At 34.0% G+C, this 20,072-nt stretch overlaps 1 protein-coding gene across 3 annotated transcripts in view; it reads left to right on the top strand.

Moving 5' to 3' along the window:
* DTWD2 (DTW domain containing 2) overlaps positions 1 to 20,072 on the top strand; it is a 143,233-nt gene that overhangs the window by 8,553 nt on the left and 114,608 nt on the right. For all 3 annotated transcript variants that reach the window (XR_012124841.1, XM_073221123.1, XM_073221124.1), the window contains 3 exons: positions 8,764 to 8,854; positions 13,417 to 13,511; positions 15,699 to 15,891. Coding sequence is in view for 2 of the 3 variants with exons in the window: in XM_073221123.1 (XP_073077224.1) it covers positions 8,764 to 8,854; positions 13,417 to 13,511; positions 15,699 to 15,891 (379 nt within the window). In the remaining variant the exon portion in view is untranslated. The remainder of the gene's footprint in view (positions 1 to 8,763; positions 8,855 to 13,416; positions 13,512 to 15,698; positions 15,892 to 20,072) is intronic.

The raw sequence follows: 20,072 nt of genomic DNA, 5'->3' as shown, positions 1-20,072 counted from the left end.
GCCCAGTGCTTATTAAACTTGAACGTTTTATAGCCTTCTTTTGAGGTTTACTCTTGTAAATCTGCCAGTGATAGAGAAATAGCCCAATCTAGCTGTATGTCTAGGAAACTGATAAAGATGTTAGGAGTCATTGTAGGATTTTTATAGTATTAAGATAGCTTTAGGTACCAGGGAATGCTAGTGACTAGTCCCAGACTATAGCTTTTCACCAAGTTAGGTACTGGGGTTTTAAAATGAATAAAAGTTGGCTGTTATCATCAAGGAACTTAAAGAGGAGAAACACACCTAAGCCAATTGTAATTATAACATGAATAGTGTGTTTTAGGAAAACAGAGGTGGGAGGGACCCACTACCTGGAGCTTCATAGTGGAGGTGGTGTTTAAACTACTCCTTGTGTCTGGCGTTTCTCAGCATGACTCTGCTTTGACTTTTTGCAGTCGTGTATTAATTGAGGTAGTTTTCCAAGCTCCATTTTGTCATGTTAGGGTCCAGGCTTCCGAGGCTTCCCCAGAGAACAAACTACACAGGCATAGAGATGTAAATTCAAGCAAAGTCTTTATTCAGCCAACTAGTTGGGGTCCAAGTCAGCCCGAAGCAGCGGGTCTCAACAAGGACCCCGAGCACTCAGAGCCAAGGGTTTATATAGCAATTTCAAAGCACTTAACTCATAGCAATTTTCTATAACTATACATTATTCTTGCAAGACATATATCCTGGGGTTAAGCAAGGGCAGGGTAAGACTACTCCTCAATGGTTAGGGAGGTTCTGCACAATAAGCTTGGTATGTAAGATTTACTGACCAAGGTTAGCTGACCAAGGGTCACAGCTGCCCACCACCCGGTGCTCATGATTAACTTGTTTTTCAAGGCCTTACCCAGTTCCAGTTTTTCTTTCTAAGTCACATACTCAGAAAATGGCTTCTAGGCCTTTAAGATGGCTATGCTTATGCTAACCTATTTCTATTCTTACAGTCATATAACCAATTCCCTTTCAACAAAGCTCATTAGATTTTTAACGTCTTGGTCTGCCATTTTACTCCTTTCCTGGAGACCTTCCATGCTTATTTTAGGTAAAGAGTGGAGTCAAGACTCTAGCGTGGTGTGCAAAGCTCTGCAGGTTCCCGCTCAGCCTGTCCCGCTCACCGCCTCCTCCATCATACCCTTCACATACCCCTGTCTCCAGCTACCCTGAAATGCCCCTAACATAGGTGTTCTTTATGCCTTTGTTCTGTTATTCTCTATCAGATGCTCTTCTTCTTCCATTCTTGTTTTCTTTCTTCTTCCCATCTTTTTCCTATTTTCTCCCTCTTTCTTTTCCTCCTCTGTGAAATGTCATTATTATTACTTACGAAATTGGTATATTTTGATGTTGGTCAATTTCTTCCCTACTAGGTAGTTTTCTAGATTGAGAGATTAAGGGTGAGTAAATAATTTTGCATGTGTTAATGCTGCAGGTCACTAGAAGTACATTGTCTCTTGATGGAGATTTTGACATCCTGGGACTTTCAAAAGAACTCGCTTTCCAGCTACGAATAAATGTTAAATTGATGAAAACCGCTTTTTCAGGTGCATCAAAATCAGTGGCTTATTCATAGCATTATTGGATTCTTTTAAATGGAGTAAATTAACATGTAAATTGTATTGTTTTCTATCAAAGAATAGTCTCAATTTTCTGCTGTTTTGAAAAAATGGACATTTATATAAATAAGCTATACAAAGTCTGTATTTTAAAATATAAACAGTTTGTAGGTAAGGGGAGGGAGAGGGAAGAACAAACAAAATGAAAATGTTTCCTAGTAGCACAGTCCCTTTATTCTATGATATTCTTTGTAAAATATCTTCACTGAGGAATAGCTGGTCCTTGGAACCACTTTAACTTGATTCTTTGCTTGTCAGGATAGACATTCATGCTGTTTCCTTTAGTTGGCCAGTGGATAGGGAGCATGGAATTCTGCTACGTGTGGACCTGGAGGCTCACTTCCATAAATCATGTGGATATTCTGTATTCACTCAATCGTTATTCATTCAGTTTCCAATGTCTGAGCAGCTTGGTCATAAAAAAATGATTAAGAAATCATTTCCTCTAGGATTTATACTGAATCGAATGTGAGAGAAAACATGTCTAAGTAATACTTAAGACAAGTTATGAAAGTATAAAATAAGAGTTTGCAGAGGAAAGAATGATTAACTTAATATGCTATTAAGGTGCTTGCTATTTCTTGTATTTATATTTCTATAGAAGAGGAGAAAATGAATAGGATAACTGAATATAGATGATTACTTTGTAAGATTTTCAGTTTGGCTCATCTGTCACTTTGTCCTTGCAGTTTTAGTGGGAGCTTACGTAGCTCTGCATACAGCCATCTCTCTGGACACATGGCTTTTGCTTTCCAGGCATCTGACTTCTTTAATTATAATAACACTTACTAAAAATTTTCTTAATTATAGATTTCTCAGTAGGAACAAGCTTATCTCTAGGCTAAGGATCTCTAAATTATTTTGATCAAGTACCATTGTTGGCTAAAAAATTTTAGGATGTAATTCTAATAGGTATACATACTTATATGTAATTATATACATTGATTATATATATTAATGTATAATGTGCCTCATAACACATACACAAAGATATATTGTAAAAAGGAAGAGATAATAGTGAAATAAAATATTTAAAAACGTCTTGCTGTTGTAATGGAGTCATAGTATCATTTCCCACTATTTTGAAGCATGATATGCTTGTGTGTGGGGGTTTCATTGTTAATGATAGTTAGATATGAATCCACAGTTCAAATAATATTTATAATTTGTGCTTTCTAATGTTATTGTCATATCTAATAGGATTTCTTAACAAAATGAAGACTGAAGCAGGAGAAAGAAAGAAACAGCTCTGCCACATAGTCCTTCATTTGTGATTATATAATGAGAATTTCTTCAGTATAGATTCTTTGTGGGTATATGTAGTTTCTTTACAGGTGCCACTGTTAACACTCCTTCTTTTGGAATTTATACCAACCCAAGGAGTTAGACTATGAATGAGTAATACTTAATTCTAAATAGAATTGATAGTATTTCCTTTTTGCACCCTTTGGGTCATTTTACTTAACCCGCTTTGGAGACCACTGCGTTAGGCATCCCCTCTGGGGCATGTATCTCTGGAAATGTCATCTAAAGTTACTTACTCTCTCATAATAATTTTTTTTCCCTCCTAAGCCTCTCCTTTTTTGTTACACAATAAAACAAAGTACCGATAAAAACAGTTTTGGGGAGTATAAGAATATCATTGTTCTTATATTTGAAGCAATCAGACATGCTAGTTGTTACCTATTTTTCTTTCTGTTATGAGTTGAAAATTTATTACATTAATAATGAAAAGCTATTTCTTTTTCATTGGTTATATTGATATCGTTTCAGAAGTTTAAAAAAGTAGTTTATTTTACAGATTATTTAAGTCTCTAGAATTCAGTAGAGGGCACTGTGGTACTTAGTATTTCAAAGGCTGTTTTAGCATTAGAAAGTTGTTGGCCTTTTTATGTGTAGTGCTGTGTATCTATTCAACCAATCTATTGAAAAGCTATGAAGCTCTGTGTTCTTTGCTTTTTTACTCTGTTGGGACTATAACATTTTTGTTGAGTATTGGGAGATTAGAGGTGCACTGTTTTTCTGCATTCTACCTATGTTTTTGTTTAGTAAGTAATTCTTTAAAAATAGTGACTCTTATAAATCCATTCACTAATCTTTAAAGTTTGCCTATGTAAGATTTTCTTGATTAAAATCAGTACTATGAGAAAAATAGCTTCTAGTGAATATTTTGTAAGAAATGTAATTAAACTTCTGAAAGATGTTTTTTGTAGGTACTAGCATCTCTAGTTGTGTGTCAGATGTAATTTTATTTGCCTCCAGGCTGTCAGAGAGAGCATGCCTAGGGTGACAGATTACCCTTGTATTGCAGCATTCACTTTGGAAGCCAGTCAATCTTAGTCTGACAGGAAATCTACATATTTATTCTTTACATCCTTAATGAGAAAAGGAGAAAAACCTTATTTCATAAAATTCCCTAAGGGAAATTAGTTGAAAATTCATTTATATTTTAGGAATATAATTAAGATTAATTGGGTTGTATAGCTTTTAAAGGCGATAACTCCCAATGATGGAAAACTGTATTTATAATACACTTGCAGCGCATTGAAAATACAGAAGAGGGAAAAATCTCAGCTTTTACTTTGGTCATTATTTTATAAATTAGCTGAAAAACAATAGTCTTAGGTGATTACATTTTAGAACACTGCCTGTGATTCAGTAGTTACTCCGCAGAACTTTCTTGGTGCCATATTACCGGTTTTATGAAGGAGGAAATTGAAAACCTGTGACATGCTCAGGATCACACAGCAAGTTAATGACATTGTCAGCGACACATCTTGAAGTTATTCCCCAACTGACCAGCTGATATTTTTCAGATAGTAATTTTTCTTCCTTAGATTCTAGAAGTAGTTTGAGTTTTATTTTTAAATGAATGTCCATTATTTATAAGTGATCAGTTTTGATGCATAGTCACCTGTTTTCTGTTTTTTGTTTTTTTTTCCTGTCCAGTGTAATAGGAAGCAAGGAACTTAAAGAAAATTCTTTCTGGCACAGAAAACAAACAAGCTCCATGAGGACAAGAATCTTTTTTATATGTCCCAAGAGCCTAATGCTGGCACATAGTTAGGTGATGGCAAATATTTGAATAAAGATTTGTTGAATTTATAAATTATTATTGATTTGGAATATTTAAACCTTCGAGAGTTAAGTTTAAACAGGGAGTTTTTTTTTTGCCCTTTGGAAAAATATTTTAGAATGAGGAGAGCAATTACTCTGCATTTATCCACTACTTTGGTAAGAGATGGTTTAACATTTGGACAGCAGTACATGCAGACCATTGTGGGGGAGGAAAGTGAGAAAAATCGCTGTTAAAATAACAAATAAGCACAAATTTACATTGTAAAATAACTTGCTAAACATAAAGTTGATCACTTGGAATGTAAAATGCTTTAAAGAACTATAGTTTTATTAGTTTGAGGTAATTGTAATTAGAATTAGGTTAGTAAAGGGGACATGCTTTAAAATAAGTAGGTGATGATGTTTTATGAGCATGTCAAAGCATAAGCCAAAACAATTAGTTTTAGCTTAAATCACAGTTACAGCGTTTACATGTAAGTGCTTAGGTTTTTTTTTTTTTTTTTAGTAACTATTTTTTCCAGTGAATATTTTTGCCTCTTACGTACTATTACTTACCAGAACAGTCACAAATTATAGCAAAGGAAGATCTGAGACTCTGAATTCCATTTATGATACAAATTATTTGCTTAAGTACCAGCAATGAAGTGAAGGATAGATCAGTATTTGTATGTAAGAATATGAAGGGATAGGATAAGAAATGGGAAAGGCATCCCAAGGTAGATGAGAGAGGATATGGAAGTACTCCTTCATGAATTCAACAGTATTTATTGATAGCTTAGTAGGTGCTTGCTGAATGCTAGGTGCTGGGATATAAAAGTGGAAAAAGAAGGCCAAGTCCTGCCCTCACGTAGCTTGTATTGGAGGGAAGGAAACTCACCTTCAGACAACGTAGTGTCAAAAGTGGTAAAATGCATCTCCCTTACTAATAGACTGTTCTTTTTCTATTGCATTTTATATTTAGAAAAACAACTTTATGAAGATGATTCACATATGATAGTCATCCTTTGAAAGTGTACAATTCAAGTGTTTTTGTTATATGAGCCGAGTTGTGCAAACATCTCCACTATCTCATGGGTTTAGCAGAGTTCTCTTTGAGTGTCTCTATTCCAGATCTTTCTCATAAGCTTCCTTCTTCTTCTGGTGTTGCATCCTGCCCATTAGGGCAGATTGTTCTATCAGATTGTTCTGATCATCTTGATACAGTGCACTAGAGCATAAATTGCTTAGTAGTCTTACTCCATTAAATTTGGGCTAGCTTAGTTTTTGAGGCCAATCTTTCAGGTTTGTTCCAACTGCAGGTGTGTTGTTCTTAGCTGTCTCTTTCCCTAGTTCTTTCTAATGAAGTAGCTGGGCTATGATTTAGCTTGTTGCTCTTAATTAAGAGGAGTTATACTGTTTTTGAGAGTACCCTTAGGCTTGAACTTTCTCATAGTTCGTTTCAAATGAAGTAAGTTACTCTGGGGAGAGTTTCAGAGCTCTCTTTTCTTATAGTCTGTCCCTCCTCCTGGGCAGAGTCTCTGAGCAACTGTTCTGGGCACAGGGCTGAGCAGTAGCCTCTGGCTTGCTGTTTCCGGTGTGGAACTTCTGTCCTGTGAGCCAACTGTAGTGAGGGCAGTATGGTCCCCGCATTCTCAGCCTTCCGCACTGTGGTCAGGCTTCTGCTTTACACGCAGAGGCTGGGGGAGGAAGGGAGCCTCTGCTCTCTTGGCCACACTCACTAGGAATTGAGCCTCTTCACCTAGGAGTTGGAGGGGATGAGAAATGCTGAAGGCGTATGGTTGGTTCCCTGTGACATACAGCCTTGATCAAGAGCTGAGAGGGAGCGCTGTTCTCTTGGCTACACCAGTCTGGATGAAATGTCTGTCAGCCTGAGCTGGGGCAAGGTAGGAAATGGGTTATGGCTCAAGTGCCATAGACTGTCCCAATACCAAGTTTCAGTAGATTTTCTTGAATAAGGTTTCTTCATTTGAATATTCCAGTAGCACAATTTTCAGAGACTTTGAGTCGTTGTTTTTAAAACACTTATTGGTAGCTTTGCTTGTGTCACTAGAGAGTGAGTCTCTGAAGCAATTTTCCCTGCCATCTTAGAAGTGAAGTTCTCTAAACTACTTAATTCTAAATTTTCCTAAAGTTCAGATGTGTATTCCCAGTAAGAAAATTGCCATCCCAGGTAATTGAGGTTGTTTTTTTTGGTTAAATGAGCAGAGGTTTTGGTCAGATATGAAATGTAGAACTACCAATATCCAGAGCAGTTCTTTGTACTCTTCTGTCATACTAAGGACTTTTATACTCACTATGTATGTCATGAGCCAAAGATGTTATTTTCAGGGTTTAGTTTTCCTGTTTTTTTGCTACCCATTGAAATCTGAAGCTTCCACCTGAGCTTGAGTACTTAATTGGATTTTACAGTTCTTTGACCCTATTCCCTGCATAGAACATCTGTTTTTTTTTTTTGCACTTTCATATTCTTCGAATCATACAATTTGCAGATACCTAAGCTGATATCCAGTTAAATTCTGATTTTTAAAATGGCCTCATCAGATCTTAAATTACATTTTATAAAATAATTGTACTGACATCTGATCATGCACTTCAGTTATATATGGAGTTTCATATAAAGAAAATCATAAACTTAGAATTTTAGAGTTTGAAGATACCTCATTCTTTTCATTATTTAACTGAATGAAGAATCCTTTCAAATTGCAGCCCTTGGTAATGTTTGTCAGTGTAAGTAGTTCCACCAATCGCTGTATGCTCCTCTCTGTGTTTACTCATCTTGTCATCACTGAAAGACTCTGTCCCTCCAAATCTGCTCACATTTCCAAGAGGGACTCCAGCATTAGGCGTAGGAATCACACCAGGTCATTTCAGGCTGGGGTCATGTGCAATGTTTCTGCCTCTGCCTACGATATTATCTGATAATTTTTCAGCAGGAGGATAGGTTTAACAGTTTCTTGCAGAATGAGGTGGTAGATGCAATTGAACCAATTTACTCACACTCTACAGTTTATTAATATAAGCATTTCTTACCTTCAGTCAAAGCTGTCCATAAATTTGAGGAAGGAGTTGATAGCAATCAGTTTTGTAGTAGTAATTGTGCTGTTGGGAATTCCTTTTAATGTAACACCCACTTGTATACTAATTATAATGGCATGTGACATCTGCTGTAATGGTGACCTCTTGTGAAAATATACCCCCATGGTGTACTATATCTGGCTACTTGATGAATTTCATATTATAGACACATATTCAAATATAGGATTTAATGGTAAAATATCCATGTCTATTCCTACAATACCTTTGGAAGGACGCACAAGAAACTGGTTATTGTGGACCCTAGAGAAGAGAATGCCCCTAGATTGGAGAAGGGAGCTATACCTTTTTAGTCCCCCTAAATTTTGTAATGAGTGTGTTACTGAAACAATAGCAAAGCACTAAAAATTAAGTAAACAAAAGCAACGTAAACCATAATGCCAGGAAAAATAAATGGATAAGGTAGATACTCTGTGGAAAAATTCTAACCAAATGTAATTTGGCAGCCTTCTCACAATTGGTAAGCCCAATTTGGGTTTCTTCTCACAATTGGTAAGCCCTCCATGTTGATTGGTGGCTAAGTTTCATTAGAACCCTAATGTAGATGGTAAATATCATCATATTGTTCCCTCCAACTTCAGTTGATTTTAAAAAGTTGCCAGGTTTCTTTTTGACATTGAAATTGGTTCTTGATTTGGAATCCAAGTTTGTAGATGTGTTGATCCATGAATAAAAAGACCCTGGTGGTGACTTAGGGGTAGTCTTCCACTAAATATAACTAAGACAAGATTTTTTGAGGTACTTTGATCTATAAAGATACAGACTTGAGTCTTTTTCCAGATTCTCATATCTAAAGTCTGATTAAATTCATTCTTGGTGTGTCATTTTAAAAGAATGCAGCTTTAGCAAAATAGAGAGTTATATAATAAAGTGAGATTATGTTCAAGTTTTATATTATTGTTATTTCATTCTATTTCAAACATTTATAGGTTTTCTTTCTCTTTCTGCCCCTTAGCCGACCTCAGAAAGTATGTTTGTGCCCATTTCTACCAGTACATCCTCTGCACATCTCTACCCACTTGTACATAATTCAGCATCCAGCAGAGGTAAGATTTTGTAAAATACACCATTTCACATAGAATTGTAGTATGCAAGAGGAAACATATCCATGAACGTCCTTATCCTTTCCACCTCTTTAGCATTTATTTTTTATTTTTTTATTTTGGTATCATTAATATACAATTACATGAGCAACACTGTGGTTACTAGATTCCCCCCATTATCAAGTCCCCTCCACATACCCCATTACAGTCACTGTCCATCAGCATAGTAGGATGCTATAGAGTCACTACTTGTCTTCTCTGTGCTACACTGCCCTCCCTGTGCCCCACCCCCCTACATTGTGTGTGCTAATCGGAATGCCCCTTAATCCCCTTATCCCTCCCTTCCCCCCCATCCTCCCCAGTCCCTTTCCCTTTGGTAACTGTTAGTCCATTCTTGGGTTTTGTGAGTCTGCTGCTGTTTTGTTCCTTCAGTTTTTGCTTTGTTCTTATGCTTCACAGATGAGTGAAATCATTTGGTACTTGTCTTTCTCAGACTGGCTTATTTCACTGAGCATAATACCCTCTAGCTCCATCCATGTTGCAAATGGTAGGATTTGTTTTCTTCTTATGGCTGAATAATATTCCATTGTGTATATGTACCACATCTTCTTTATCCATTCATCTACTGATGGACACTTAGGTTGCTTCCATTTCTTGGCTATTGTAAATAGTGCTGCAATAAACATTGTGGTGCATATGTCTTTTTCAAACTGGGCTCCTGCATTCCACAATGGTTGAACTAGTTTACATTCCCACCAGCAGTGTAGGAGGGTTCCCCTTTCTCTGCATCCTTTTAGCATTTCTAATTGATGATAAATGCTTTATCTTTGGGAAAAATAATTTCTTTCATATATTACATGATAGTATAGTGGCATATGCTTTAGCAACAGATAGAAACCATGTTATTTCATAAAAAGGTATTACTTCATAAAAATTGTGTTATTAAATAGAATAGAAATTTGGAACTCCAGCAATTTTGTATGAAGAACAATGAGATTTCGGGAGTAGGTCTCTTTACAATGAGTAAAGAGCTAAGAAGATTTTGATCATACCTTATATTAATTGACATCTTTTAGCATTTTAGTGTTACAAAGTGTATGAAATAATTTTTTATATCTTTAAATGAATAGAAAAATATGTGTATTTTATAGTTATATATATATACACACACACATACATAGTATATAAAGACTTCTTAGTTTCTGTATTGGTGAGAATTGCGCATATACTGGTATGTATGTAACTCTTGGTTAACTGCAGTAATGAAGAGGGGAGGGAAGGAGGTCATAGATAATCACAGATTATAATCAGTACACAACTAGTTGTGCATGGTGCGAAATGGGTTTAGTGTAAACTGAAGTCAAAACTTTCAGGATGTTAGGAACTCATGACATCACAGATCAAATCAGGCTTTTGAAGAAGGAATAATTTTTTTCTTGAATTTCTGAAGCCTGTACAACTTGAAGACTTTAACAGAGACGTGAAGGATATTAATCTTTTCCTTTTCCAAATGGTGAAACACTTACTCTTCTATTGCAAATTCTTAAACATACCATTTGTTGGGTGACTTTTTTCTCATTGTTAATGAAACAACATGCTTTTGTCAGGATTGTGGCAATTTTATTAGTAGCATTATTTTGCTGCATTTAAACTCACAGTACCTGTGCAGCTCCAATTTACATGAAACTATAACTTATTGTTGTAACAGTGAACACTTGTCTTTTGATGGCAAATGCTATTTTCATTTAGCAATGTATATAGATGATGTTTTTTCATTATTGTGGTTCTAGACATAAGATGGCTTTTAAAATGTAGTGTTTTCATTGATCCGTGGCAGTTTTAATGTTTTCAAATCATTCCCTCCCTCCTTCCTTCTTTGGTTAATACACAGTTTAGGTATCTTTTTATAACTGTGTGTGCTGCAAATGCATTTTATGTATATACACATGTATTCATATTGTTTTTCCTTATCTAACTCAATAATACTGGGCTGACTTGTGCTTAATCTGAGCACACTGTTGTCAATAAAAGAATATGCCATTCTGATGACTCCCCCCTAAAAAGGTGATTGAAAACCATTTGGAAAGGCTCTAGGAAGGGACTTTGGGGAAAGAAGACTTGATGGAATAGAAGATAACCGAAGTGATATGGTAGTGCATTTCAAAGAGTAGGTGTATATATGTAGAAAATTACTTAAGGGTAAAACAATATAGTCATTACAAAAATAACAAAAAGCTTTACAAGAAGATATATTATGGTCAATTGCTTGGCCTTTTGTGAACAATGTAAATGTTGCAATAATGGTTGCAACGTTTACTGTTTATTGATTTAACTAAAAATATTAGAAAATCTTAGGGTAAAGAATGATGTGAGAAAGCTAAATCCTCATTTATTTATAAGAGGCCATAGTTATAAAGTACAGTTGGTTAGAGTGAGAATCCTGGAGCCAGTTTCCTTTGAGTTTAAGTCCCTAATAGTTCTGTCAACTCTGTAACCTTGGGTAAGTTAATTAACCTCTCCATGCTTTAGTTTCATCATTAGTAAAATGGACATGATAAAAGATGTACTTTTTTATTATTTTACTGTGAACAGTAAATGAATCTATCTATATATGTAAAATGTACTTAGAATGAAATCAATTAAAGTTTGCTATTATGATGATAATAAGTGGTAGTTTGTAGATAATACCTAAAATCGATAAATCAAGAAAAAGCAAAACACACATATTACATAGAATTATGGAGATAGTTACCAGAAGGAATAGCTAAAAGAGTTAAAGTGATTGCCTTTGGGAGTATATCTGGGAATATTATAAATAATTTGGAACTATTTAATTTGACATGTATACATGTGTTACTTTGATAAAAGTTTGGAAAGTGATTTAAGCATGTGTCAAAGTCTTATAGTGATGGTAAGAAGGGAAGAAAGCAGTGTGAAATACTGGAAAATGTCCTCAAACATTGCTCACACCTATCTCTTCCTAGGCCCATTCTTCATATAAGCTGCTCCAGATTGCTATTTGCAGGGTCCTTCAGAGCTCCAGCCTGCTTCATGTTGTTATTAGTTAAAATCTGAACAAATTCTGACTCTTGTATGTCCTTTTCCAACTTTTTATTTGATAGGTCAGCTTAATTACTCTCAGCATCTTTAAACGTGCCTTTTACATAACTATTTTAATCAATACTTCAGAGACCCAGGGGTGAAAGGGGTAAACATAAATGTGCCGCAAAGAGTGTATATATGTATATATAGCATGTGTGCATGTGGTGGTTGAATACTGTTAATACAATACTTTTGGTGTCTGTTATAGACATAAATGCTGTAATTGTAAATTTATTTTTAATTACTTTAGTAAAATCATATGTAACATTATTGTTTTGTGTATTAATTTGCTAAGTAACTCTGCTATTCCTAAAGTAAGTAGTATTTGATGTTCCCTAAGTACACTCTCATTCTTTTGTAGACACAAAGATAGTCAAATTATTCACGGTGAGGACGTATATAATCAAGATTATGTAAAGTGATAAAGATAACACTGGGCTGTGTATAGGTAGACTGATTAGAGAGGGCCTCTGCCACTTATTTGATCAAGCATGACTTCCTCAGTCGGGCTAGTGTGGAAGAGCCAAACAGTGACTGAACATTATGGAATAAAATAACCAAGAGGTGTTCAAGTCTAAGGCAGAATAGCTAATCACCTGGCTCTACTCTATGAAGGATGGAATTCTTGTGACAACAAGAGAAGTGGTTTGTAGTATTGGAAGCTAGGACATTAAAAAAAAAACACTGATGAGAGTTAATGAAATTTACAGAAATGGTCACTCTAGATTATTTCACTCTAAAGTCATAATTTTTTCCCCCTTCCATACTCTTTACTCTTTGGAAGCAAGGCCATAAATCCAGCCCACACTCAAGTGGTTCGGAAGGAGATATTAAGCTCCACCTCCTGGAGTGGGGAGTATTAAAATTTATTACTTGAAATTCTTCTGTAAGGAAGATTTGTCTCTTCTCTCCCATTTATTATTTTTGTCATTTATTTATGTCAATCTGGGGTCTTCTTTTTATATTTTGGGTTGTAATCCAAATATCATGTTATTTATTTGTTGCCGAAGTTGTTCCAGTTTGGCCATTGGGAGCTCTCTGTGATTGGCTTCTGTGTCCCTTTGATACCTCATTGTTTTGTTTTTTAGAGCAGACAGATCTAGGCGATTACCTTCAAACTGGTGAACTACAAAATGTAATTACTATTGAAATAAAGTTTCTCAGAATAAATGATTCAGTTTAGTTAAGCACAGATTTACATTTTTCATGACCTTAAACATTATTTACATTAATGTTATTTGATTAGCAGACCTCTAAATATACCCAAATAGAATAAAAATGCACAGTTGTATTATATTTAATACTGATAATTCAGAGAAAGTATAGGTCTTTTTATTAAACTGTAGTCTATACTGAAAGATTTGGAAAATTATATATAATGTTATGAATCAAATGTTAGACATGAAAGTTTTAAAAGTGTGTTTGAGTAAAAACCTACATTTCAATTAAATTTTCAATTGAAGGAAAATAAAGTGTTGCGGACAGTTCCTCTACTAGCAGCGTGCCTCCCCCAGGACAAGTGTAAAGTCAAGGTTGGTCGTCGCTTCAGTGAAGAAAGGTAAATTAACTTTCAGGGCAATATAAAATAGTTGTTTCCTACACAAATCTTTAAAATTGGTTTCCATCAGCTTATTCATTAGACCTAGAACTTGGCATATTGAAAGTGGCCAAAAAATTTAAGTTCTGCCTTCTCCCTCAAATTAATAAAAGAAAGACAAGGCAAAATATAAACAAACACACCCTTCAGAAACACAGACCAGAATGGAGTAAACAAAGCAATAATCATTGTCTGAATTTCATAGTAATATATGCTGAGCCTAAAGGGCTCATGTTTACTGTTTCATTTTTGTTAAAAAGTGCCTTCAAGATGGTAGGATACTTGTATTAGATTTAGTTCAGTTTCTTTCTTTTTTTTCTAATTATATATGATATGTGTTTAAGTACTTAGCTACACATTTCTAGCATATTAAAGCTTTTCTAAGGTATACCGAGTAGAACTATATTTAATATTGTTATTATAGACACATCATACTTTTTTAAAGGATAGATAGGCTGCGTTTTCCTGTCATCTCTAAAATATTCTTTTTGATAAGGCTCAGAATTTTTACGTACAGCAGCCCATTAGTTGATACCTTCATTGACAGTTCTGATGTTCTTGGACCTTATTTCACAGTGTATTACAGAACCCATTATCATACATATATATTACATACTCTATGTATTTTTAAATTTTTCTACAAGTCTGCGCATATTTGTGCTTTTCTATCCATTCATAAAGCCTACACAGATTACTTTGATCCTGTCTGTACAAATATATTTTTAAATGCAAAATTTAATTTCTCTTGAAAATATGGAAGTTGCTATGAGTTCATTTATGAAAATGCTAAGTAAGACTAATACTAGCACCAAGCCCAAAGAATCGACCATACTTTTTCCTTCCTTTATTATTTTAGCTTCCTTTATTATTTAGCTTCATATTATGAAAGTAATGTCACCTTAGACTCTATAACATTTTTTCCCTTCTCTGAAACTATTGGCTAGGCACTCTTTTCCCCTATAGAATTTTCTGTTAAAGGTTTTGCATTGCCTTGCTCCTGGACATGAGATTTACTCGGCTTGGTGGTGCAGTTATGATTTTGACATTTTGTTGCACGTCGGAGTGAGATCCAGAGCTCTTCTCAGGGAAAACGCAGCGATGTGATTTACATGGGACACTTATTTCACACAGAGGCTTTTTGTAATGTAGTTTCTCTGTAATTCTTGTGTGGATGTGGGTCTATATATATAATGTGAAACTCTGTTCCACCTAATCTACCAACTTCACTCCAGGTTATTTTGCAAAAGTAGTGAGCATTTATGGTTGTAGAAGTGGAAACTATCTGGGTCATCCGTGACATTTGACTATTTCACCAGTCCGCAAATGTGCTTGGGGAAAAGAAGTTTGCCATTTTGGGCCTATTTTATTAAGTAGTTAAGTTTTTCCTATGGTGTCTAATATAGTGCTTACTTAGTAAATTATTATTCAGTGATACATCTTAAAGTTAATTAAGATTATTGACTTAATATTAATCTGGTAATTGAATGATTAATTTAGACTTTTGTTAGAGTATATGATGTAATCATGGGAGAATGATTAAGAAACATACTGCTTTTCATATCTTTGGTAAGTGGATTTTAAAAATACTAATTTTCAATTTCTTTGCCTCTACTATATAAGGAAACATTTGGGTTTTATATATTAACCTTGTATGCAGTGACTTTCTAAATTCATTTGTTCTGGAAATTGTCTTGTAGAGTCCCTAGAACTATCTAAGTGGCATTATTATCTGCAAATATGGTCATTTATACTTCTTCCTTTCCAATCTTTATGCCTTTTATTTTATTTTCTTGCCTTATTACAGTACTGGGACCTTAAGAACAATGATTATTAGGAGTGGTGAAAGCCAATATCTTTACCTTGATCCCAATCTTATGGGACATTGTTAAGTATTACATTGGCTGTACATTTTTTTATAGATGCCGTTTATCAGTTTGAAGATGCCATTTACTGTCTTTGATTGACTCTTTAGCTAGTCTCCTTCCCCTTTTATGTTGTTTTGTTGCATGCAGACAGAGGTGTCTCTTTCATTATTACATCTCCAGTGCCCAAATGCTTTGACATGTGTTTTTGAATAACATTCAGTAAGAACAATAGAACTTCTCCCCTCCCCACCACCTAATAAAGACTTCTTTTTTCAACTTTTAGAGATCCTGAAATTTCAACTGTTTGTCGGAAATCTGACACATTAATATTATATCCAGGGGTTGAGGCTGCTAATTTGGAAGAATTTATATTAGATTCTCCTATTTATCCTTCCACCATCATCATCATTGATGGTACATGGAGCCAGGCAAAGGACATTTTCTATAAGAATTCCTTGTTCCGACTGCCGAAACAGGTAAACTAGTATTTTAAAATAGAATAAATACAAATGTATAATTATATATGTTGTATTTGTTTTCTGTGAAGAAATACACATGTTTTTGTATATAAATTTGATGGTGTTTATATGGTGAATGTATGTATATGCTTGTGTGTGTGTGGGATAAATATATATAAAATTTCAAATACGTTTTTTCTTTCTCAGTTCCTACTGACAGATGTCACCATAGTTCATGCATTTAGCTATATTAAGAGTCTTTCAGACATTCAAGGAGAGAAGTCTAAGGACTAATTATTGCTATATATAGTAGTGTTTTTGTTAAGAAGTGTTACGTTTAAATATTTTTTCTTGGCAATTAAATTACTTTGTTCTTATTAGGAATGGCTCAATTTTTATGTAATACTATTTTGTTTTTCATTATTATAATCATCTGTATATCATTCACTTAGTTGATATAATTAATAATAATGATACTCTCCTAGTATTGAACCGTTCTTGTGTCCTTGGAATGAACTCTATTTAGTCAAATTATGTTATCCTTTTGATATACTGCTGAAGCCTAATTTTATTTAGTGGTAGTGAATTATAATTTGTATATTGTACTTTTACTATTAGGTTTGGTTGCTAAGATAATGCTACTTTACCAAATAAATAGAGCTTTTAATATTTTGCTATGGCCTGGCATAGTGTAAATAATTAAATTCCTTGAGCCTTAAAAAAATAGATGGAACTCATTGGTGAAACCACCTGGTTCTGGTGTCTTTAGAAAAGGTAACTTTTAAATCCTTATTTCAAATTATTTTATAGAAATCATTCAAGATTTCTACTTCTATTTGGTTCAGTTTTTAATAATTTTTATCTTTTTTAGCCTTTTCCCTGAGTTAACATATTGGTTGCCATGTATCAGTATTTAGTCTTAAGTACTTTAATTTCTTCTGAATGTGTCCTTTCTCCTTTCTAATCATACACACATTTTTTTTCCATAAACAGACTTGAAAGACATTTATCTATATTATTGAGTTTTTAAATTATTAGCCTTTGGATTATTTTAATAGCTATTGTACTGTATTTTTTTTTCATTAATTTGAACTTTTGTCTTGGTTAGTTTCTTTCATCTCTTTCAGTTTATTATTTTCTGATTTTTAAGATTTGTAATGAGAGTACTATATTCTTTTACTAAGAGCAGCAAGTTCCTTCCTTAGTAAAACAAGGAGAGGAGGCTGCAGTGTTTCCTGCTGACTTTCTCTGTGATCTGTAGTTTTGGGTGATGTGTTCTGTCTATAGCATTGATATAACTTATAATTAGTTTTGATTTTTTTCTACCCGTGGATTATTAGTGTGTTTTCAAGTGCTATAGTATTTTTAGTCACTTTTATTTTTATTTTTTACTTTGTTGGATTGTGAAAATAACATTGCCTACAGTATTTTGAATAAGTTTATGATTTTATGTGGGTAAGTACAGGCAAATTTTTGTACATAGTCTACAAATTTAAAAAAATTCACATTTTGTATTTAGTGGCATAAATATTACATTTTTTAAAAGTTTGTATTTTGCATTTTTCTTTATACTTTTATTTTGGTGTACTTGGGCTGTTTGATACTGAAAAAGTTATATGAAAAGCTTACGTTTATGTATTTTTAATGACATTATTCCTGCATATCCCACAGTTTTATATGTTTGCCTGTGTTATTGTTAGGTGCATACACGCCATGTACTTAGAGAAAAGTAACAGTGAAACCCTGTTTCTGAAATTTTAATCTCAAGTTCTTTGTCATTTTCATTCCCTTTGACTAAAATGTAGACATGGCTGTGGAATGAGAATCAAATATAAGAAACAGTTCTAAAAAATAGCTGACATGTTGTGTCCTTTGAGTGGGCCAGCACAAATTCCAAGCGCTTTGCATGTATTATCTTGTTTAATCTCCTCAAATCTGTGTGGTAAATATTATTATTATCTTAGATAACAGATGAGGAAACGAAGACACACAAATGTTAAATTATTTGCTTTAGATCACGTAACTGTTTCACAACAGAGCTACAATTTTAATCCATCTAGCTTAGAGCTAAAGCTTATGGTCTTAACCAAAGTGGTATACTGCTTCTAAAATGGAAAACTTCCACCAAGAATATATACATATTAGCTATTACATAATAGGTTGCATAGTTTTATCTAAGTTCTTAAATATTCCCTGTATCCCACAAGGACCAGTTCAGAAAATGCATGAATACTCTTAAATTGTGGTACATTCCAGGTAAAAAATCCGCAAATTTTCCCAATATACAGAGAAAGTTTAACAAAAGTGTTATATCTATAAAAGGTTCTGGTGCAGATATTTGAAAGTTTTTTCCTTTTTTTGCATGGATATGCCATCTCTGCGTGGTCAGTCTTTCATTTTGTTGGGGCTACGTGACTACCACAGAAATGAAGTACATAGTCACATTAAAAAGTTTGACTGCACTAGAGTGAGTGAGGATTTAATAATATGGGAAACTGTTGAACCACTGTGTTGTACATTTGAAACCAATATAAAACTGTATGTTGATGATACATCAATAAAAAAAGATGAAAAGTTATTTTAAAAAGTATAATTCACCAAAATGATTTTTCTCCTTTAAATTGAGTGGCAGATAAGAGAATAGATAAATTAAATAATTTCCCCAGTCCTACTATGTTATACATTTCTATCACTCTTCCCCCGTTTTGTTTTTCAAAACCAGAAGCAAATGTACCATGGGTATTTGTTTAACCTTGAAGTGGGTATTTTACAACCGTAAGATAAAAGAAAATACTTAAGAGTAACATCAGATATATTTGACTTCATGAGGGAAAATATCACCATAAACTAAAGAGAAAAGGCAAATGGTTTTCTGGAAAACTATAAATCAGATAAAGGCTTCATAAGCTTAGAGTGCTTAGAGAGGAAAAATGTAAAGGCAAAAATCTCAGTTAAAGAATGTGTTGTATGTATGAAAACAAAGTTCACAAAATAGAAAATAGATATAAATATAAATCATTTAATTCTAGTAATTATATGACAGGGTACTAAGTTGTTAACTTTTATGTTGATATAACTTCAGACTTGAAAGTTTCAAGATAATAAAAAGGTTCTTCAGATACCCTCAAGTGTTAACATTTTGTGCCATATTTGCCATGTTGGCCTCTCTTTCTCTGTTTACTTATGGTTTTCTGAACCTTTTGAGAGTGAGGAATGGATATCCAAATTTTACTTTTTGAAATGGAATTTTGCTAGCTCTAGCCCAGCAAAGATGATCTGATCTTAATAATTTTTTACCTGAAAAAAACATAGTAATTAAAAACCCAACACTGTTCATAATCACAATTTCATCTTATTATATTTGGGAAATATGGATCATCTTTGAAGTAATAATATGTATGGCTTTTTAGAGTGTCATTCAATATCTAGCCCAAATGTGGGTATGGTTTGGTTAGACAAAATATATTCCTAGAAGTTGTTTCAAAAAACCAATGAAATCTGTACATTCACTCTTTCTAAAAGAAGTTGTATGTATATAAACAGAGATAAATAGGTAAGTTGAGGTAAAAAGGGTATTGATTTTTAGAACTAATTATAGACATATCTTTAGATATAAAATTATAAAATGTTGATAATATAGCAACCAGCTTCTGTAACACTAAAAAGGTTTGCTTGTATTTAATATATTTTCCAGTTCTTGAAAAATTATGTGATTTTTAGTTAATTAGTAACCCATATTCATTAGCTTTTCTGAAAAAAAAATTTTCATTTTATAATAGACTTTTGTAGGACCTCTGCTTTAATAAGTGGATACAAATATGTTTTAAGTAACATGCCTCTTTGTGGGTAAAATCGCAGTATTTCCAGAATCTCTCTCCTGGACTTAGTCCATCTCCATGTCAATAGGTGTTTACAAGGGTTGGAGAGAAGCTCTTCTCTCCTTAGTCCATTTCCTTAGCAATAGGTGTTTGCAAAAGGGGAGAGGTGAGCATGTGCTAGGATGGGAGAAACAGGGGTGGAGGGAGCAAGAGCTGAGCCAGAGAAACCGGTGAGCCGGCTTAGCCGTAGGAGAGGGATGGATGGAGCTAGGCTTCTTGTATGCAGTAACCAGGTTTCTCCCACTTTAGTTTTTCCCTCAACTGATTTTGGTTTCATGGGTTTATTCACCCCAGGCTGGGAAAATGGTACCCCGCAGAGCT

Source organism: Manis javanica, chromosome 14 (assembly GCF_040802235.1).
Source record: "Manis javanica isolate MJ-LG chromosome 14, MJ_LKY, whole genome shotgun sequence".
NCBI lineage: Eukaryota > Metazoa > Chordata > Mammalia > Pholidota > Manidae > Manis > Manis javanica.
Note: the sequence above shows the minus strand (reverse complement) of the source record. Positions and strands in the feature narration are given on the sequence as shown.